The sequence below is a fragment of the Hibiscus syriacus genome, unplaced genomic scaffold (assembly GCF_006381635.1).
Source record: "Hibiscus syriacus cultivar Baekdansim isolate YM2019G1 unplaced genomic scaffold, ASM638163v2 tig00110184_pilon, whole genome shotgun sequence".
Taxonomy (NCBI): domain Eukaryota; kingdom Viridiplantae; phylum Streptophyta; class Magnoliopsida; order Malvales; family Malvaceae; genus Hibiscus; species Hibiscus syriacus.
In genome coordinates this window covers 48,024-70,385 of record NW_024062615.1, presented here as the reverse complement: position 1 = coordinate 70,385, position 22,362 = coordinate 48,024, and the positions used below count along the sequence as shown (strand labels likewise).

The 22,362-nt window shown below is 34.8% G+C and overlaps 2 protein-coding genes across 6 annotated transcripts; one reads left to right on the top strand and one right to left on the bottom strand.

Moving 5' to 3' along the window:
- Window positions 1-6,189: 6,189 nt before the first annotated feature.
- LOC120217134 (UTP:RNA uridylyltransferase 1-like) lies at window positions 6,190-11,724 on the top strand. The gene is made up of 6 exons (XM_039214343.1): window positions 6,190-7,374; window positions 7,647-8,015; window positions 9,053-9,276; window positions 9,510-9,573; window positions 10,779-10,975; window positions 11,361-11,724. The coding sequence occupies exons 1-6, from the start codon at window positions 6,322-6,324 to the stop codon at window positions 11,569-11,571; spliced, it is 2,118 nt and encodes a 705-aa protein (XP_039070274.1). The 5' UTR covers window positions 6,190-6,321; the 3' UTR covers window positions 11,572-11,724.
- Window positions 11,725-12,539: 815 nt separating this feature from the next.
- LOC120217135 (MADS-box protein SOC1-like) lies at window positions 12,540-16,241 on the bottom strand. Of its 5 annotated transcripts, XM_039214346.1 has the most exons (9): window positions 16,142-16,221; window positions 15,937-15,999; window positions 15,416-15,611; window positions 14,026-14,104; window positions 13,665-13,726; window positions 13,465-13,564; window positions 13,236-13,277; window positions 13,095-13,136; window positions 12,543-12,878 (listed from the first exon to the last, which is right to left on the bottom strand). In XM_039214346.1, exons 3-9 carry the CDS (start codon window positions 15,595-15,597, stop codon window positions 12,735-12,737), a joined length of 651 nt encoding a protein of 216 aa, XP_039070277.1. In that variant the 5' UTR covers window positions 15,598-15,611; window positions 15,937-15,999; window positions 16,142-16,221; the 3' UTR covers window positions 12,543-12,734. The 5 variants fall into 5 exon arrangements, with proteins under 5 accessions (XP_039070275.1, XP_039070276.1, XP_039070277.1 ...); XM_039214344.1 differs by lacking the exon at window positions 15,937-15,999 and having other exon boundaries at window positions 12,540-12,878; window positions 16,142-16,241; XM_039214345.1 differs by lacking the exon at window positions 15,937-15,999 and having other exon boundaries at window positions 12,540-12,878; window positions 13,665-13,723; window positions 16,142-16,241.
- Between the last annotated feature and the right edge of the window lie 6,121 nt (window positions 16,242-22,362).

Sequence of the window (22,362 nt, the reverse complement as noted above, 5' to 3'; positions counted from 1 at the left end):
TGTATAGTTATAATGATCATAGCTTAGAGATTGTTGGCGTAAGAACCATCAAATTGAAGATGTATGATGAAACAATTAAAGTTGTTCGAGATGTGCGGTATGTGAAAGGCCTGAAGAAAATTTTATTATCATATGGATTGTTGGATAATAATGCAAGCAAGATTGAAACACGAAAATGAATCATGAAGGTGTTCCGTAGAGCGCTTGTGGTGATTAAAGGCGAAAAGATAGCAGCAAACTTGTACATACTGAAGAGAGAGACTTTGCTAGAAGCAGAAGCCTCGGTTGCCTCATGTAGTTCAGATTCTGCAATGCTATGGCATCAGAAACTTGGACACATGTCAGAACAAGGAATGAAAGTCCTTGTGGAGCAAAAACTACTTCCAGGCTTAACAAAGTTATCACTTACTTTGTGTGAGCATTGTATAACAAGTAAGCAACACCAGTTGAAATTCAATATGTCAAATTCTAGAGGCAAAAGTGTTCTAGAATTTGTTCATTCTGACGTATGGCAAGCACCAGTTACATCACTAGGTGGAGCAAAATAATTTGTCTCATTTATTGATGACTACTCCAGGAGATGTTGGGTGTACCATATTAAGAAAAAGTCAGATGTGTTTTCAACTTTCAAAAACTTCAAAGCGCGGATGGAACTTGATTCTGGAAATAAGACCAAGTGTTTCAGAACAGATAATGGAGGAGAATACACAAGTGAAGAATTTGATGACTTTTGTAAGAAAGAATGCGTCAAAAGACAGTTCACAGTGACGAACACTCCTCAACAAAATAGAGTGGTAGAGCGGATTAACAAAACCTTGTTAAAAAGAACAAGAGCAATGTTAAGGGCTACAGGCCTAGAAAAATCATTTTGGGTAGAATCAGTCAATATCGCCTGTTATTTGGTGAATCGAGCTCCATCAACTGCAATAAAGCTAAAGACACCAATGGAGATGTGGATTGGTAAACCAGCTGATTATTCAAACCTCCATGTATTTGGAAGTATTGTGTACGTGATGTACAACTCCCAAGAAATTTCAAAGTTGGATCCAAAATCCAGGAAATGCAAATTCTTGGGGTATGCTAATGGAGTATAGGGTATCCCTTGTGGGATCCCACTTCCCGCAAAGTGGTCATCAGCAAGGATGTTATCTTTGTAGAAGATAAACTGCAAAGAAAAGAAGATGATGATAGTGCTGAAAAGTCAGAGACTACACTGATACATGTGGAAAATGAGTTTGAACAAGGAGATTCTTCTAAAGCAGAACCAACACATGATGAACAAGAACTAGAGAATTCTGAAGCTCCAACAACTCGTCAATCAGATCGTGTGAGAATACGTCCTAATTGACACTCAGATTATATTATAGAAGGAAATATTGCATAATGCCTTTTAACATATGACGGTGAGCCATCAACATACCAGGAGGCAATAAACAGCTCAGATGCTTCACTGTGGATGATGGCAATGCAAGGAAATTGAAGCCCTTCATAAAAATAATACATGAGACCTTGTGTCACTACCACAAGGAAGAAAGGCAATTGATAACAAATGGGTCTTCAAAATCAAGCAAAATTGTAACGATCAAGTGGAGAGGTATCGTGCAAGACTGGTGGTCAAAGGATATGCTCAAAAAGAAGGTATTGATTTCAATGAAATCTTTTCTCCTGTGGTTCGACTAACAACAGTTCGAGTAGTCTTGGTAATGAGTGCTATATTGAACTTACATCTAGAGCAGCTAGATGTTAAAACAACTTTTCTTCATGGAAATCTTGAAGAAAAAATTTATATGCTCCAGCCTGAAAGTTTTGAAGAACACGAAAAAAGAACTTGGTTTGCAGGTTGAACAAATCTCTGTACGGTCTAAAGCAGGCACTGAGGTATTGGTATAAGAGATTTGATTCCTTCATTATGTGACTTGGATACAACAGACTTAATGCATACCCTTGTGCTTATTTCAAGAGGTCTGGTGATAACGATTTTGTTATATTGTTATTGTATGTGGATGACATGTTGGTTGCATGACCCAACAAATATCATATTGAAGAATTGAAGGCACAACTGGCTAGGGAATTTGAAATGAAGGACTTGAGATCAACAAACAAGATTCTAGGGATGCAAATTCACCGAGACAGAAGTAATAGGAAGATTTGGCTTTCACAAAAGAATTACTTAAAGAAGATCTTGTCACAATTCAACATGCAAGATTGTAAGCCAATTTCTACCATCTTCCTATTAACTTCAAATTATCCTCCAGTATGAATCCTAGCAGTGAAGAAGAGAGGATGAAGATGTCTCGAGTACTGTATGCATCAGCAGTGGGAAGTTTAATGTTCGCTATGATATGCACAAGACCAGACATTGCACAAGCAGTGGGAGTGGTTAGTCGGTACATGGAGAATCCAGCAAAGAGCATTGGAATATAATGAAGAGGATCCTGAGATATATCAAAGGGACCTCAAATGTTGCATTATGTTACGGAGGATCAAATTTACTTATAAATGGGTATGTTGATTCTGACTATGCAGGGGATTTGGATAAAAACAAATTTACTACAGGATATGTGTTCAAAATTGTTAGTGGAGCTGTAAGCTGGGTTTCAAAATTACAGTCAATTGTGGATACATCCACAAAAGAGGCAGAATATGTAGCAGCTACACAAGCCAGTAAAGAAGCAATTTGGTTGAAGATGCTATTGGAGGAGTTTGGGCACAATCAAGAGTATGTCTCTCTGTTTTGTGACAGTCAAAGCACCTTGCATCTAGCAAGGAATCTAACATTTCATTCAAGAACAAAACACATACGAGTTCAGTACCACTTCATTCGTGAAAAGATGGAACAAGGGACAGTAGATATGCGAAAAATCCATACCAAAGACAATATAACAGATTTCATGAAAAGACAATCATTGCTGATAAATTTATCTGGTGTCGTTCCTCTTGTGGTCTGTCAGAAACGTAAGCAACATGAAGGTACAAGGTAGAAAGAATAATGTAAAGATATGATTATTCCAATCAAATCTTCAAGTGAGAGATTGTTGAAAAGTCAATGTAAGTTGGCCATTTGGCTAAACTTGCAACATTGTTTTCGGTGGAAACATTTCGGTGGCACCGAAAATATAGCTAAAAATGTTGATTTTTTGGACAATGGTAAAATCACAATTTAGTCATTGTACTTTAGGGTATTTATAATATTAGTCCTTAAGCTTCAACTATAAATACCCTAGCTCATTTAGCTTCAAAACCATCCCAAATCGTTCTAGCTTTCTCCCAATACTAGAGAGTTTAGAGAGTTTCTTGAGAGTTGTTTTCTCCTTTTTATCAAGAGAGAATTATCATTGTTTTCTCCTTGGTAGATCGAGAGAAGTTATAATTCCTATTTTCTCATAGTGAAATTCTTCTACCGTTGCCCGTGAATTTTACCCTATATTATTTAAGGGTTTTCCACGTAAATTTCGTGTCTCTTTTAACTTCATTTTTATTTTCTCAAATTATCAGTTGTGATTTTACTCTATCTGATAACCGTCTTCCGCAACAGCTGTCACAATTTTCACCACCGAAGATTGGGGAGGAGACGCCGTTGAAGCATCACCGCCACCGCCACATAAACTCCCACCACCTCCTTCCCCCACTACTTGCAGGAGCCATTACTGTAACTATAATCCTTTTAACCCTATTAACCATCTTCATCTACCAGAAGCTTTCTCGCAACCGTACTGCTCCATCCGACTCTCCAAGCCACCGTCAATGCCACCGTTTTTCGTAATCCCTTATCCGTCGAGCCACCTCCTCGTTCTCCACTTCCAGCTTAGGACATGGCGGGTTCGGCTCTATTTACAAAGGAAGTCTTCATTCTTTGCCTCAACAATTCGCAATCAAAGTCATGAACTCAGCGGATTCATTGCAAGGAGAGTGCGAGTTCCACAACGAACTCTCTCTCTCTCTCACGTGCATTGGTTTCTCCCCATATTGTTCCTCTCATTGGTTTCTCTTAAGATTTGAGAAAGAGGAGGTTAGTTTTGGTTTACGAATTAATGGAAAATGGCAGCGTCCAAGACGCGCTATTGGATAAAAAATGTGAATAACTAATAAGCTGGAGTAGAAGATTTCGTGTTTTATGTGATGTAGCTAAAGGGCTTGAATATCTTCACCATTTTTGTAATCCGCCGATCATTCATGGTAATATTAAGCATGGTTTTCAGAACCGGACCGATTGGCGAACCAGCCATGCTACCGATTCACTGGTCTAACCGGTCGAACCGGTCCGACCGGTCGGAAGAACCGAACGACGTCATAATTATTTAAAAAATTAAATAAAAATAACAAAAATATTTAATAAAAAATATAATCTTTTATATCACAAGTCATATTCAAAGCAAGTCATAACATATACAATTTAAAAACCATAAAATCAAGTGAAACAAAATTATTCAAATTAACTACAACATAATATTTAAGGCAAAACTTATTAAATAATAAATATAATTATATAGCTATAATTAAAAAATAAATTTGGGGCTAAAAAATCATAACAAAATGATATTGTTTGGTTTAATTTTTTAAAAAACAATCTCACATGGCTATGAAACATAAAAGAGCACCCCAAAAGTCTAAAGAGTAAAAATATGAGAACAAAACAATCTCACATGACTAAGAAACATATAAGAGCATCCCAACTAACTTCTATAAATAATAGAGGTAATTTGGCATTCAAAATCATGGAGCATTTTGATAAGCATTGAGTGAACTATTCTTTTACTTCAATCAAGCTTGAATTTTATGTTTAAATCGAGCTTCTAAATTTTTTTTAAGTTCAAGCCTTTTCGAGTTCGAGTTGAACTTGATAATTTTTAGCTCGTGAGTTTGAGTCGAGTTGAGCTTACTTTTAAAGTTTTCAAGTTCGAGTCGAGCTCAGCAATACTCGAGTTCGACTTGGCTCGTTTAACAAACGACGTCATTTGGTTTAATTTAAAAAAACAAAATTGGTGATTTTTTCGGTTTTCAACTGGTCCGGTTCGAACGGTTCAACGGTTCCGGCCGTTTCACTAGTAGTGGTTCAACCGGTGTAGATTGAACTGGCTGGTCCGGTCCGGTTTTCAAAACACTGATATTAAGCCAAGCAATATCCTCATAGATGGAGAATTCAAGGCCAAGATTGGTGATTTCGGGCTTGCTAGATTGAAAACTGAGGTGCTGATTGAAGAGCTTGAAGAAGGTGAAATTTTGAAGAAAAAAGATGATAACAGATCGATTTTAGAAGAAACATAGAGTGTTTTGACTGGGTTCGAAGAAGGGCGAGTTCAACGGTCGCTGATAGATCACCAGAGGCGTCGCCGGGATTGTTCATAAATTTTTTAAATATTACACTACAATCATTATGATTTTAATTTATTTTTATTATCATCATTATTGTTAGTTTAGGTGACATGTTGAAATTTCTTTCTCAGTAACAATCCTAAGGTTTCAAATTAACAACTATCACAAAGATGAAGTTTTCGATGAATGAATCTGTCATTAATCAATCTTAGCGATGAGAATATTTCATTTAGCCAGAAGATTAATATAGTTCGATTTTAAGTTGATATAACATTTGATAGTGGCAGATAAAAAAGGTTTTAATTTTTAATTTCATTAAGATTTGAGAAGATTAAAAGGTTTTTGACCGTGTAAATCACAAAAAAAATGAGTAATTCGATGATCTTTCCAATCGAAAACCACCAAACGGTTATAGAAATAATAATGAAAAAAAAACAATAGCAATTATCAAATTTTTAACTATTTTTAATGTGTCAAATCAATTATTGATAATATTTTAACTATTCAATAGTTACAATAATATTTTTAAACAATAATTACTTCAATTAAAAAAATCGATTTCAATAACAAAATTTAAAAGAAACAAAAAATGAGTGTACTCCAAACTTAGCTAAGGAAAACCAAAGGTATTGTAATTGTACTCTAAACTTGGTAGCTAAGGAATCGGATGCGAATGATTCGTGGTTGGTGACAAATACGCGCCCAACCCAAAGTCCGAATTCCAAATCGGCAGTTGAGTTGGAGAGTTTTAGTCAAACACTCAAAAGCCAATACCCGAAACGAAATAGTTACATAATACCACAATCCGACATCCTTCGATCTAAAAGATCCAACGGTTATCGGACGTCAATCGAACTGTATGTTCCCCTGATTTAAGATTTGAGATACGATTATTTTAAAATCTCACAAAGTTTTACCTTTTAGCCGAATCATCAGGTAACCTGATAGGTTCTCACGTCTCCCTTTGCCAATCGATTCCCCTCTGAAGTGCTAGAGAAACTAGCTGCGATGGCCGGCGGTGGTGGCGACGCGCCACTGGCATCCTCCTCCAACGGTGGCGAATTCCTTCTTTCTTTACTCCAAAACCCCAAATCAAATCAACAGCAGCAACAATCTCCATTACTGTCTAGTGTTACTGCCATGCTCATACCGCAACCGCGACAGCAGCAGCAGCCGTTGCCCTTAGATCCGGCCGTTGCAGCAGTTGGGCGTGCACTCCCATTGCCGCCATCTTGGCCGCAAACAAACCCTCTGCCTCTCGCACCTAATTTTCTAGGGTTTCCCCAAAACCCTTGGTCTTCATCGGGAAACCAATTCGTCGGTAACCAAGGAGCTTTGAACGATGACTTGAGAAGGCTAGGTTTTCCAGGTATCAATAATAACAAAAGTCAAGCGATCCAGAACCCGATCCGGCAGCAAAAGCATCAGGAACAAAAGCTACTCTTTGGTTCTTTTCCTAGTGATATTCAAATCCTGAAGAAGCCTGAGAGTTTACTCAATGGGAATTTGCATGAAAAATCGAAGATGGATCTATCGGAACAGCAACCAGTGTCGAAGCTTAATTCCAATCCGAATTTGACTCCATACACCTTTCAACATCAAAATTCTGGTGAAAGAGGAAAGCAACAGCAGAATGTTGGGAATTACAAGCCTCCCTCATCAGGGGAAACTTTAAGAGCGCCTGCAGGGTTTTCAGGGAAGCCTAGAGGAGGAGGGAGCTGGGATTTAAGAAGGAAAAAGCATGTTGAGCACAATGTAGATGAATTAAAAGCTGAATACAGTCTTTTGATTAGTGAGAATGAGATGGGACTTCGTGGACAACTTGATTACCCTGGGCCGCTGGCAGGGAGTAATCTGCGGTCTGTTTCAGCTACCGATATTGAAGACTCTCTTTTGGAATCGCGTAGGGTTGGTTATAGGGATGGGTTTTCAAAGCGTGATAAGTTTAAGAGTGAAGATGGTGGCCAAGTGGACGAAATTGGGGAAAATCTTGTTGAGTCTTTATTGATTGGGGAAGAATCTGATAATAAGAATGATAAGAAGCATCATCGTTATGAGAAGGTAAACTCCCCCTCTAATGTTACTTCTTGAAGTCATCACAATGATTTCTGAAGCATTGAGAGATCAGAGACTTAAAGATTAATGTGTAGTCGTGTAGGCCTGGATTTTAGATTTAGATTCAACAGGCACACACTTAATTTTGGTATTATATGCTTAATAGATCACTTGTTTAGTTTGTAATATTAGCTTCCAATGCTTTGCATTTTAAATTCAAATGGTGTCCAAATGGATTCTTGTTTAAATTTGGTATTGACTTGTGATTTTCATATCAGGAATCCAGAATAGATAATAGAGGCCAAAGGTTACTTAGCCAGAGAGTTAGAATGGTGAAAAGGCAGATGGCGTGTCGTGGTGACATTCACCGGCTAAATGCACCTTTGCTTTCTATTTATGAGTCACTTATACCGCCTGAGGAGGAAAGAACTAAGCAGAAACAATTATTGGCATTACTTGAGAAACTAGTTTGCAAAGAATGGCCAAAAGCACAGTTATTTCTTTATGGATCATGTGCCAACTCTTTTGGGGTTTCGAAAAGTGATATTGATGTTTGCCTTGCATTTAATGACGACATTAACGACAAATCTGAAATCTTGTTAAAGTTGGCAGATATTTTGCAGTCAGATAATCTTCAGAATGTGCAGGTTGGTTATATTGTGAATGCCTTTAAAATTTAATGCAATCAACTATAAGTGCAATCTTACCTTGTGTTTTTCCTTTTTAAATTGGTATTAATATAGTTGCCGAGATTTTCAGTATGCTCTATTATTGATCATAATTTGCCAATTTTGCTTTCTTTAACTGATTAGTTTTCTTATTTATTTTATTAACAACCGCTACATGTAGCCTTTTCTTTTAAAATAAACTTGGTTATTTTAATACTTTTCTGTTTTTCTAGGTGAATGATAATATAAGTTGAGAATATTGATCTGGATTTGAATCAGTACATGCGCCTAAGAAATACTTAATTTACACCCTTTAAGATTCATTATCTGATTTATATTAGTTTGTGAAGATAGGTTCAGAATTCTATGTTATCTTTGTATTGCATTTTCATTAAACTTCCTTTTGTTGTCCTTTCCTGCTACTATACTTCCGTGAAGTGTATTCACAACTTTTTTTTTGGGATAAATGCTGAATATTCATTATCCAAAGAAACAGGTCTGCTACAGTACAACAATATAAAGAATCAAGCAAATGAACTAATGAACCTCAATCTATACAATAATTGAACTATCCCCCAGTCAATACAAAGTGAGAATTTGTCACTACTCATGTTAATGTTTTTACCCAAAAACCTTTTGAATATCATCTTCACTTCTTTTTACCTTTTGAAACATTCTAACATTTATTTCTTTCCAAATCAAATAAGTATGAGCATTCCAAGCAATTTTCAATATAATATGAGAAGATTTTCCTTTGAGTCTACACATGCCCACTCTAACTCATACTGCCATGCCATTACCTCTCTGTTAAGATTTCACATCCTAAGTACCTCCTTCCACTCTTCTGTTGTATAACTGCATCCAAAGAAGAGACGGTCCCTGTTTTCATCTTCACAACAACAAAGACTACATAGGGAATCTACTTCCATGAAGTGTGTACAGAACTTTGTTCTTGAAGTGTAGACTAAAACTTACACAGCAAGTAGAGTATAACTTACCGTTTGCCTCCTGTGCAGGCATTGACTCGTGCCAGAGTACCCATAGTAAAGCTTATGGATCCGGCAACTGGAATTTCCTGTGACATATGCATAAACAATGTTTTGGCTGTAGTAAATACTAAGCTTCTACGGGATTATGCAAAGATAGATGCAAGATTACGACAATTGGCATTTGTTGTGAAACATTGGGCCAAGTCCAGAGGAGTGAATGAAACTTATCGAGGAACTTTATCCAGCTATGCGTAAGTAGTTTGCTACTATAATTCTATTCCAACAATCAGAAATGTAATTCTTGTGCAGCATAGTCCGATTGGTGCTTGTTGTTAGGCTGTTTAGCTTGCTTTGGAGTGTAAGCATAGATAAAACTACAAGCTAATGATGGTCAATGTAGTTAGGATTTGTGCATCTAGAAAAGAGTAGGGAAACATTTTTGCTTGTTCTCAAGTTTTGTCTTTAATTAGGATTTTCTTTTCAGGTATGTTTTGATGTGCATTCATTTCTTACAGCAACGTAGACCTGCCATCCTTCCATGCTTGCAGGTGTGTAGGCCTTCTTGCTTCCTATATCTGCTATTTCATATGGCTCTTTTGTGTTATTTCTATGGTGCAAAAACTTATGGAACTTAATAATTTGAATTTTGTTCTACCCTTGCTACTTTATTTTTAGTAGAATAAAACTTATGGCTCTATTTTCTGCTTTACCATTTTCTTTTTTTTGATAGGAAATAGGCCCTGTTAAAAACCCCATTCTTAGTTATTGTGTTGAAAAAGCACAATAACCAAAGGCAAGGGAAAAGGGTGCCCATAGTTTATTACCAAACATAGGAAATACAACCAGACCGACACACACAAACAAAACCGACTTACAACAACCCTGAAACCCCAAACTCACCAAGCCACAACCTCAGCACTCACTAACCTATTCCAATTTAGCTAAACAGTCAGCTTCCCCATTAATACATCTGCTAATATGCCTAAGAGAAACACTAAACTGCAACACTGTCTTCTGAATTTCTTTGATCAAGTCAACATAGAGAACCGGGCACAATTCCGGGCTGTTGATCCATTTTAGAGCAAGAAAAGAATCACTTTCCAAGATTAAAAAACCTTTATCCCTCCAAACTGAATCAAAAAATAACTCTAACCCTGCTTTGATCGCAAAAATCTCTGCCTGAATCGGAGGGCACGGGCCTGTTGCTCTCGAAAAGGAAGCCAGCTTCATATTATCAACATCCTTTAAGATTCCTCCTATACCACTTCTTCTCCAATCAAAAGTAACTGCCCCATCAACATTCACCTTAAAGTAACCCGTAGGGGGAGGACTCCACTTCAAATTTTGCAGCCGCACCTTGAAAGGTGAACGATGCACATCCGCTAAAGTTAAATTATTGATATAATGAAAGTGTGGCAGACAACAAGAGTTAGATAATGTAACCAATGGAAAAATCTATCAGAAATAAGTGGAGTTTTAATAAAAAAAAATTCCAATTAGTTAGGTAGTGTTGCAGTCATATGTTATCTGCTTGATTCATGTATGATTGTTGATTATGTTTCCTATGATAAACCTTATGGTTCTTAATTAGCATGTGCTTAGTTTCATGTTGGATCTATCCACAGCCTTTATTCCTTTGCATGAAACACTTAATGTGAAGCTTTGCATTTTTCTTTTCTTTTTTACTTGTCAAATCTTTGACTGAATGTTGTTGGGTTAACATTTTTTTTTGCTTTTGCTTATTCTCCTTCAGGGGATGCAGAAAACCTACAATATCACAGTGGATAATATTGAGTGTGCTTACTTTGATAAAGTTGAACAACTTAGCAACTTTGGCTCTCCTAACAAGGAAACTGTTGCTCAACTGGTGTGGGGATTCTTTAACTATTGGGCATATGGTCATGATTATGCAAATTCAGTAATATCTGTTCGCACGGGCTGCATAATCAGGTGAAATACTAATTTTTCTCGACGGTTGTTGAATATGCAAGTGCAAGTAAATTGCATGAATCTAGTTTTCAGTGATAAGCATGGGTATTAGTTGCAGCTTGTTGTGAATGCCCCCCCCCCTCTTTTGCTATATGCCTTTCTATTCCGGTTCTCTTGGGTCTAGAAATTCGACATGATTTTACAATATTTGGACGGGAAGAAATATGTTTCTACTCTTAGAATGGCTTGCAATTTGTAAAAGATCGATGGCTAGTTAAAGTAAATACATTTGTTTTGCCTTAATCAAGGAATAAATAGATGAAAGGGGGGGGGGGAAGAATAGGATAAGATGATGCTTTTCATTTTTGGTAGATTTAAATCTCATTTATGACATTTCTTTGTACAGTAAGCAAGATAAAGATTGGACAAGAAGAGTTGGCAATGATCGTCATTTAATCTGCATAGAGGATCCGTTTGAGATTTCTCATGACCTTGGCCGTGTGGTGGACAAGTTCAGCATCAGAGTTCTGAGAGAAGAGTTTGAACGCGCTGCTGATATCATGCAGTATGATCCAAATCCTTGTGTGAAACTCTTTGAGCCTTATGTTCATAGTTAGGAAAAGACCAAAGACCTTGGTGTGTTTAATGTCAGCCAATTTTGCGTTGGGTTTATAGTATGTCTGTATTTAGTGCTTTTGACTTTGTTCATGCCCATAAATGTAAAGAATTATCAGCTTTATCAAACTTTTTTCTTTTGTTTTAGATTTCTAGTTTCTTTATAATCAATTTACGTTACATTTATCAGGTTTATCAAACTTTATATCTCTAACAAGAAGACAGCGTGTCATTGGAAAACATTTACTAACCTTGGAAAAGAGAATAATCCTTACACTATAATCATATTATAATATTGTGGCTGCACTTTTCTCTGTAAATTATTCCAAGTATTTCAGCTGGAACAGCTATGTACGTTTTCGATTTTCTATTTACTCATGATCTGGCCTGGTCGACCCAATCATGATATTGAAGGATGGGACCTTTTCTCGAAAAACAAAATTCCGGATCCCGAGAAGAGTTGAAGATGGAGAGGAGAGTGCAGAGATTTTTGTTTTTTACTTTGCAGGGTGTTCCTGCATAGGAGAGAGGAGTCCGATATCTAGCTTCTACTTTCTAGAATTTTTTTAACTGACCGTCAAATATTATTTAATGTGGGTCTTGAACTTAAAAATTCTTAGACCAAACATCCTAAATGTTTATATATACAGAAAACTTAAAAAAAATTTAAAGACTTTTACAAAAATTGGGCCCTAGATGATTGAACAGCCCGGCCCAAAACCGGCTCTGCAAGACGGCGTATCATATAATCTCAATTATAGAATATTTTCACTCGTCAATGTATGGGATAATAATCCTTACACTATAATCATATTATAATATTGGTTCAAGAAATAATTAAAAAAATATAATGTTTTGATATTTGATTAAATGCTATCGAAATTCTATTTAATTAAAAAAATTACTGATCCTGTAAATTGTTGTATTTCAAAACTAAACTGCTAATTTATCCAAATAAAAGTTACGGGGTTCAGAGGCTAATATGACATTTGCCGTGCTCCAAAATAAAGGTATTTTATGTAGCAAATCTTCTATGGTAGTTTTCTTCCATGAGCAAATTTTATTTGAAGCTAAAGCAACAAACTAATGCATTGCATGGTTAATACGTGAACTTCTGTCTCTATATTTATAGTTGCTGTGGCGTGGGATCACTTGTCATCGTCAATCAGTTGGATTGCAGGATTCGTCTTGTTCTCCCTTCCGGTAGTCCAATGAACAGTTCAGTCTCGACATCCGGGCTCGGACTGCTTTCATCATATGGTACATTCTCTTCCTGCTCGTTTGATCCTTTCCATGGCTTCGTTCCACACTGAACGAAAAATTGAAAAGAGAAGGGTAAGTAAGTTGTATATAAGGGATCGATGATACAATGTCAAATCAGGGACAAATTATGGGTTTGATCTCTTTACCATACTCAAGTTTAGTACACACTTCGAAACCACAATTTAACAATCAAAGGGGACCTTGAATACTAATCCAACTTCCTACTTCCTTGCCATGCATATTACTGATAGAAAAGGCTTACCTTTTCACAAAGCTTTTCATTTTCAGCAGTTAGGGCTTTCTCCTGAGTTTTGGCCAAAATAATTGAAGACTGTTGTTAGCAATTAGCAACTCAATCATTCAAGGAAACGACTCAGAATATTGTTCAAACCCAAAGGCTCACCTTTTCTTTCAATTGTTCAATCTGTTGTATGAAAACTTGTGTCTGAAAAGTAGACAATCAGAGTTAATATGTGTTTATTTTCAGTGTATAGAATGTTGAAAAACATATTAATAATCTTCACCAACGTTACTTGGACTCGAGTGTTATATCTTTAGATTTATGTGTACGATACAAGTGTCGAACATGAATACTTTAAAAAATCTGAGTAACATAGCTTTTCATAATCAACCTTTTTCGCTCTGATGATGCTCACGCTCTTTTCTAACTGCTGCTCTATCTGTTGTAGTTCTTGAAGGGTGCATGAACCCAAACCCTCTCCAAGTAGTTTCCTGAGGCATTGCAGAATCAAATTTCAAAATCCTTGTCCACTGTTTCAATGCCATTCCAAATTACTAACAACCAAATGAAATCTTAAACTAGTCCCAATACCTTCTTGAAATTTCAAGATCCTCTATCTTCTTCACTAAGGTTGCTGCTTCACTCTCCATCTGCTGCCATTTCAGTCAACATGCATAGTAAAAAAAAAAACCATGAAACGCATAATACTTGGTATTCATCAGATCATGTCATTTCAGTAGAAACAAAGTTAAAGCGAATCGATTTTCAAAGATGTGCTATAATCTAATTCAATGATGGTGCATGAAATTAAACATCGTAAACACAAAGTGCAGGCAAAAAAGGGTTAGGGCATTCACATTGGTTTCCTAGAGGGTACGTTTTTTCATAGTTCGTAATTAAGGAAAAAACACCTTTATAAGACATGAAACATACAAACAAAAGACATCCTAACCTGCAGGTTTGGGTCAGTCGGCTTGGTTCGATTATTATCCCTTGCATGCCGCATGTAACGTTCTACAGTGGCCTGCATGCTAAACAATGATATCCAATAGCAATACAATCAATGAATGGAAGCTTACACTACAGATATATGTTTATAAAGCATGACCTAAACATTACATTATATTGGCCATCTTTGTCAGAAGGATTTATCTTCTTTTTTCTTTAATAAATCATACCCCCAAAATTTGAATCAAAACAGCAATGAATGTAAGAGACAAAGTTCAACTGTATATAGTTTGGGATGATTGACTGTTGTGTTTTTAATTCTTACTACTATAAATAAAGAAAATAGCAAGAGTAAAATAATACAATGGTACAAGCATATCAAGATATATAACATTATAAATTATTAAAATACCAAATTTTATATAAATATATTACCTTAAAAGCAATAAACAAGAAGGTACTGCGTGAACGTGATGGTGGTTCATATGGTGGACCATTTCCATCTACTACGCTACCAACCATTTATCTGTTTGTGTTTAACATTTGTCTTTAATATATGCAGTAAAATCTGGTATATACGTATTCGATAATAGGATTATAACATCTCAATTTTAATGTTCAATTAAAATAATGATCGGAAGTATTTTTCTTCGATCTTTCGCTGTTTTTATGTTTGTGTATACTCAATAAAACACATGAATTATCCCAAGAGTTGGTGTGTTAGGGTGGGGATGCGACTCCAATGTCATGAATAATCAAGAATCTCTCTAAGATTTCCCAAGAGTTGATGTGTTAGGGTGGGGATGTGACTCCAATGTCATGAATAATCAAGAATCTCTCTAAGATTTCCCAAGGGTTAATATCAGTACATTCACGAAAGGGATTGTACAATACCCTTGATAAAATAATATCAGAAAGTGTACTTTTAAAACCATTATTTTGCAAACCAGTTTTCAAGGATACCGTATAGAAGGAAATAATAGTTTTCTTTTGGGACAAGGTACATGTTACTTAGGTTTCTGCTTTTTCTTAGCCATACTAAGACTGCATAGTTGTACTCACTGAGATACCCAAAGATTTGCTTTTAGATTATAGTATTAGGTCCTTGGAAACCCCATATGAAAACAATGTGGACACAACCTATATCTATTGTATATTCGTCCGAAACATTGAAGGACACTTTAAACAATTTCAAGACAAAAACAAATCAGCTTTACACTAAGATCTTATAGCTTACTAATTGTAGTATGTGTTTAACTGTGCGTACACAAGAGAGTTTATGCTATAATCAAAGAACCCTAGGTTGCAAATACTATATACAAAATATAACCAAAAGAATGTGAAATTGATAGTAATTAGTTGAAAGTGGCATATGATGACATATGTGAAGATACCTAGAGCTTGTAAATTCAAAGAGTTTGCCCCTGGGAGAGAAAATGATGAGGGCAACTTCAGCATCACAAAGAACTGATAGTTCAAAAGCCTTCTTTAGCAGCCCATTTCGTCGCTTTGAGAATGTGACTTGTCTGCTTGTGGCGTTCTCTATGCGCCTCATTTGAGTCTTTCCCCTCACCATGATCTCCGTAGTACCTTCAATCACAAAAAGATGGAGCTTTCATGTTACAAAGCAGAAACCAAGCACTAACAAAACATGGAATATAACAAACAGACAGTTCCCTAGGAAGCAAATTAAGATTGTAAATGAGCAAGACTTTAAGGTAAAGATGAATCGAAGCAGAGCAAAACCCAGAAACCCTTTTGTTTGTTTGTTTTTTGTTTTGATTTCAGTGATGTGAAGGAGTCAAGAAAACTGAGAAATAATAGGGATCTGTAAGAGAAAACTAAAGGGTAGTGTATTTAGATTGTTTCAATAAAAACAAGACACCAAACAAGATTGAAGAACAAAGTGTCTTACCAAATTGCCAAGCAAAGAACTTGCAGCTTAAAGAAATGGAGGAAACACAGGAGATTTAGACACCTGGGAACAAGTTTTGTAGGGAATCAAATAAACATTTAAATTAGTATGTATTTGTTGTGATATGGTCCCTTCAAAACAAAGGTTCAAACTTCAAAGAAGAACTAGACATGGAAAAGAGATCATCAAACCTAGTCTCACTTACCCCCTAAACACAACCCAGAAAGGAAGAAAATCTGAAGAAGAATAGAATAGCCAGAACACCCAAGATTGGAAGTTCTTATTGTCATTGATTTGCTTGGGCTGTCCCTTTATTATTACTCACCCACTAAAGGTCAAAAAAATAAAAACAAAAAATCTATAAACCCCACAAACATCATCCTTTCCTTCTCTATCCATCCTTTCTCGTTGTTGCTTCAATCCCCCACCCACCAAAGTAAAGGAACATCAAAATTCTCCATATTCAACCCAGGTGTAAAGCAAAGAGCATATATTTGTATTTGAAACCTCATCTTTTTGCTTCTTAATAGTTAATGGTAAACTCACAACACTTATCCAAAGCACTCAACGTAGATGGAAAAGGCAATGAATACTTTACTAAAAACAATACCTAGTGGTTCAAAGAGATATCAACTTGGTGAAAAAGTTTAATTATACTTTAAATGCTTACATGTAAATTTTAGTTCTCAGCCTAAAATAATTTTTTTAGTAAATTTTAGCATTGGAATCTGAATATTTTTATTTTTTTTCTTATTATCTTCTTAAAATATACTCCTACATATGTTTCTTTGAATAATATGGAGATAATTAAAAGATAGTATTGTTCAGAATATATTCTTATATTTTATTTTACTTAAGGTAAAAGAAAAATAAATAAGTAAAGCAACCAGTTTCATTTTGAAGTGAAAAATGGTAAGTGTAGGAGCACGTGACAATGTTAGAAACATGGCAACATTGTCCGTACAATCCCGTACGCAGGAGGCCAATTAGGTTTCGAAAGCTCACTAAGAGATAATAGTCACTTTTTTTGTCCAAAAAAAAAAAGCCACTTTAAAAAACGAAATGTTGAGAGTGGGCGTTGGATTTGGTACTCGGCTTATTATGTAATTTAAGTATATAAATTTGTCCAATGTCAACTGACAAACGTTAAAATTATTTAATTAAACTTTTAATTATTTACCATTTAATATATTAATTCATTAATGTTTCAATTAAGGATAATTAAATTTGCATTTTTGATAACGCTGATACTAAACATTTTTAAAATTTAAAGACTCAAATTTACCGTTAGCTGCTTTTTTTATTAAGCTAAAGTCGATTACAAAATAGTATCTATTCTAAGTACTTTACGTTCAATCAGCCTTGCAGTTTGCAGGTGCTCGAACCAATGATCTCTAAGAATTACAATCATTCATTTTACTACTGAAGTAAGTTAGTTCGTGCACCGTTATATTAATTAACAAAATGTATATTATGGATATTTTATGAGTAAAAATAATGTTTAAAAAAAACTTATATATGGATCAGAGTAATTTTTTGATACACATATTATGTAAATCAAAAGTTATACGAGAGACATATGATCAAGTGATAATGATGTTCATGTTATCTCACATCCTATATTTATCTACAATATAATATCTATCTATTTAATCAAAAAAAAATTATATGGCATGTATATTTGGACCTTAAAATTTAAAATATAACACTTTAAACTCTTAATTTTTTTTTGAAGATTTGTTTAGTCGTAAAATTAAGATTATGAATAAGATTTTCGGACTATAACATTACATGATATGTTACTGAGAAAACTATATAACTTGTTTGATTTATTTGACAATAATACAATATAATGATATTAGTTGAAAGAATATAAGATTACCTTAAATCAAATTTATCAAATTCTTCCTATAATATATTTTCTAATAAGTTAAACTTTTAATATTTGTATGTTATCCGTCAATTTGTACAATTCAAATTTTTAACATATTTGTTAGGAAAAATTCAACAAATAATTTATGTTATCATAATAATCATAAAATTAACTTTTATTTAGACATGTAATATCAAAATAATTTCACAAATTAAACCCTATACATGAAATAAAACATATAATATTAAAATAAATAAAAATTATATAAACTAGAATTTATATCATCAGATATTAAAAAATTACTGTTTTCCAATAAATACAAGGCTACCCACTTGTGTGTATATTGGTGGAAATGGAATGGCAAACGGCCAGTTGGCCACTTCATGATTATGTGACTATTATATAGCCTTCATATTTTCGGATCATATAGACAAAAAAAAAGTCCAAATTATAATCATGCTTTCTATTCTCATTGTATATTTTAAAAAATGTTAAGTCTTTTATTCAAAAATATTAGTTTACTTGTTAATTTTGTCAATAATGTTAACAAGTAAATTAGAAAATATTTTTTGAATAGTTAGATTAAAAATTTTATATACAAAACGAAGGAGTAAATTTCATGAAATAAAAGTAAATAAATTAAATTCTAAATATAGGAACACTATATGAACTTGTAAATTTTAACCAAATAAAAATTTGTCTGAATTAAAAAAAAAAGATTTAAAAAAATCTTTTTAACCAATAAAAATATTTTATTTATTTATTTATTTATTCTACATCAGATTGATGGGATCGATGTTGTGCAATTTGAATAATTTCTTAAATATTTTGAATATTTTTTGTATTATAAAAATGCAAGCATCATAATATTTTATAACTCTAAGAAAAAGGAGGTAAAAGTAATTGTGAACCACGCATCGCGTGTGGTTGTAAAAAACAAAGTCTTGTATATATACCATTTATGGGCATTGACTGAGGTTGTCGTTTCCATTACTTGACAAACAAGCCTCATTGGTTGGCAACAAGGAGGGGCCACAAACGCGTGTCAAGCTGCCTGCCTTTCTCTCTTTTCCATATTCCATGTGTGACATCACATTCTGGCCCTTCATCCAACCTCCTTTGTGGTTAAATAAGTCTTATTTTAGTCACAGAGAACCTTAAGGACACCCTAATTTCTAAGAAAGTTCAGAAAATCACATTGTTCTGATGTCAGTTTTTTTAAGGATCGGTGGTCCTGTCTTAGATTCCCCACAATTAGGGCTGATAATTATCCATGGGTTAGTGGATTATCCACCCACCCGCCCCGAATAAATGGATGAAAATCCGCTATGAAACGGATGACTGGCGGGTGATGGATGGATCGGGTGATAGGTCGGGTCGGATATGGATGAAATTTTTTTGACCCATCACCCGCAGCATCCATCCACCCATTAATATATTCATCCATATATATATATATATTAAAAAAAAATAAACAGATGATTGTAAATATTCTTATTCTCTTAATTCTAACTTTTATCCCATTGAAAATATATCTAATTTTTTAATATTGGTTTATCCCTATTGATACTAAGATGGATAGGACTTTTGAGAAGTGATAGTTTGTTGATGAAGATTTGAAGATTATATTTGGTGTACAAGACTATACATGATGCATCTATTCACTTGAAAAATGTATCACAAACATAGTGTACAAGACTATATAAATTGTGTTCCATTTTGTTTTTGTTTGAATTTGATGAAAATTTATTGTTCATGTTTTGATTTCTATAAATGTTTGAGTATTAATGTTTGGTTTCTATGAATGATAGAAGAATTTGAGCTTAGGATATAAAAATATGTTTTGTTCATAGTATCATCCATTTCTCATCCGTTCCACCCGTGGATGATGGATGGAGCGGATATGGATGAAATTTTTGGTGGGTGATGGATGGTGTGGATGGAGATTTGGATCGCGGATGATGGGACAGATGAAGCTCCACCCGACCCATCTCCGATCTATTGCCGGCCCTACCCACAATATAGCAAAATCACGTGTGACATTTAAAGTCATTGGAGAAACCCCAAAATAAGAAAATTACTGTGTTTGATTGAATGCTAAGAAAAATATTCTAATCCGGTAAAACTAATTTCATTTTACACTACTGGAAACCAATCTATTGCAGAAGACAACGAGCCATCCATCAAACAATCTCCTGACCAGCTTTTGGGTGAGAACATTGCTATTAGTAAAGTGTTCTTTGTCAAGCAGGAAAGGAAACCATCTTTGTCTGCATCAAACAGGTCGAATAGCCCATGGACCTACATGCATTCATTGGTGCGTATATACGTTCGATCGAATAACAAAATGTTCCAAAAGAAACTTACAGCATAACCAATATTATATACAAGTGTATATTACCTCATCTTCATTCATTTCCGGAATTGTCCGTCTAAGGATGTTTGCCAACTGTTCCAAAAGAAACCAGAAACAAGAGAGTTTTTAAGTTAATGTTCTAAGCATAAAAGGCACAAACGTTGAACAAATGAAAAATGACCAGAGTTTCAAAGAAAGCAAGAAAGAGCCGCATACTTCATACCGTAGTTATCTCCCCTCGCATCACATTCGTCAAACGCTAGTTCGCAGGTTTGCATGAATAGTGGTTGCTTCATAACACGAACCACTCCAAATAAGAACAGCCATGAAGAAAAGAAAATCGTATAGTATGCCTCTAAATATCACCATCTGTACATCCTCTCCTAATGCTTTAGTACAGCAGACCACTAAAAGTTTATCTCTAAAGGCCATAGAGTAGAAAAGTTCGCAATAGTGGCCATGGCTCAGGTAGGAAATAAGAGCGGTATCATTTCCCGTGAACATGTTGCCATGGCCATGGCTCAGGTAACCACACTATAGCATGATGCCAACATGAAGACAAAAATAAACCGGCAGTTGAACTTACCTGCTTAAATGCAATCGATCCATTCTTCTCCACATCAAGGAGCCCAAAAATCTGCATGAGAAAATAATCACGATACAAGACAAAAGAAAAAGTGTCATGAAACTGAGCAAACAAGAAGAAAGTGTTTAGTGTTAACCATGCTCAAACATAACTGACATCTTCAGAAAGATTACAAACCTTTAGTCGTAGAACCCTAAAAAAATCATGAAGTTTAACACAAACATGCAAGAAGAGATGAAACATAAAAACCAATGTTTTTAAAACCGGACCGGACATTGAACCGGTAAAGGTACTGGTTCACTGGTTCAATCGGGTTCAACCGCGGTTGAACCGGATTTTATATAAAATAATATTTTTTTTAATTTTACATAATATTCAAAGTAATATTAATATATATGTAACAATTTTTTTAAGTTTACAATATTAAAAGGTATAAAAATATCACAAGTCATAACATATATAAATTAAAAACCATAAAATCAAGTGAAACAAAATGTTTCAAATCAACTACAACATAATATTTAAAGTAAAACATATTAAATAATAAATAAAATTATATAACTATAATCAAAAAAATAAAATTGGGGATTAAAAAAATCATAACAAATGATGTCATTTGGTTTAATTTTTTTATAAAAAAAACAATCTCACATGGCTAAGAAACATAGATGAGCATCCCAAAAGTTTAAAGAGTAAAAATATGAGAACAAGACAATCTCACATGGCTAAGAAACATAGAAGAGCATCCCAACTTACTTCTATAAATAATAGAGGTAATTTGACATTAAAAATCATGGAGCCTTTAGGTGAGCACAGAGCGAACTATTCTTTCGCTTCAATTGAGCTCAAATTTTAGGCTTCAATCGAACTTCTAAATTTTTTTTGAGTTCGAGCCTTTTCGAGTTCAAGTTTTAATATTATATTTCAAGTTCGAGTTGAACTTGATAATTTTTAGCTCGTGAGTTTTTGAGTTGAGTTGAACTTACTTTTAAAGTTTTTGAGTTCGAGTCGAGCTCAACAATACTCGAATTTGACTTGGCTCGTTGAACAAACGACGTCGTTTGGTTTAATTTTTTTTAAAAAAAGAAAAAAAGTTAACCAGCGGTTCAAACCGGTTTTGCCGGTTTTCAGTCGGTTCTACCGGTTTTCAGCCGGTTCATTGGCAGTCCGGTTTTGTGAGGTAACCGGACCGGACAGGCCACCGGTTCACAGTTCAACCGGTTGAACCGGCCGGTCCGGTCCGGTTTTGATAACCATGATAAAAACTACTAAAAAAAGAAGGGAATAAACATCTTTCAGTTTATGAACTAGAGGTGGAGTGGTTCTACAAGTCTAGATCTTCCACTCTAGTTTGGCTGAATAACAAGAAAAGAAGACCATAATACTTTATGAATACCTGGTCTCTGGATTCATCTAAAGAAAGTCCACAGCCTACAAGCTGCAAAAAGATGTAAATTGTTTACCGAGTCACAAAGTAACTGACAAAAAAAGTAGGGTGCAAACAACATCATAGAAACCAATGTAGACATGGTTGAATCAAGTTCGAATACAAATGTATTTTCATGGAAGACAGAATATGAGGTATGTTTCAACCTAGAAGAGTTTCAATGC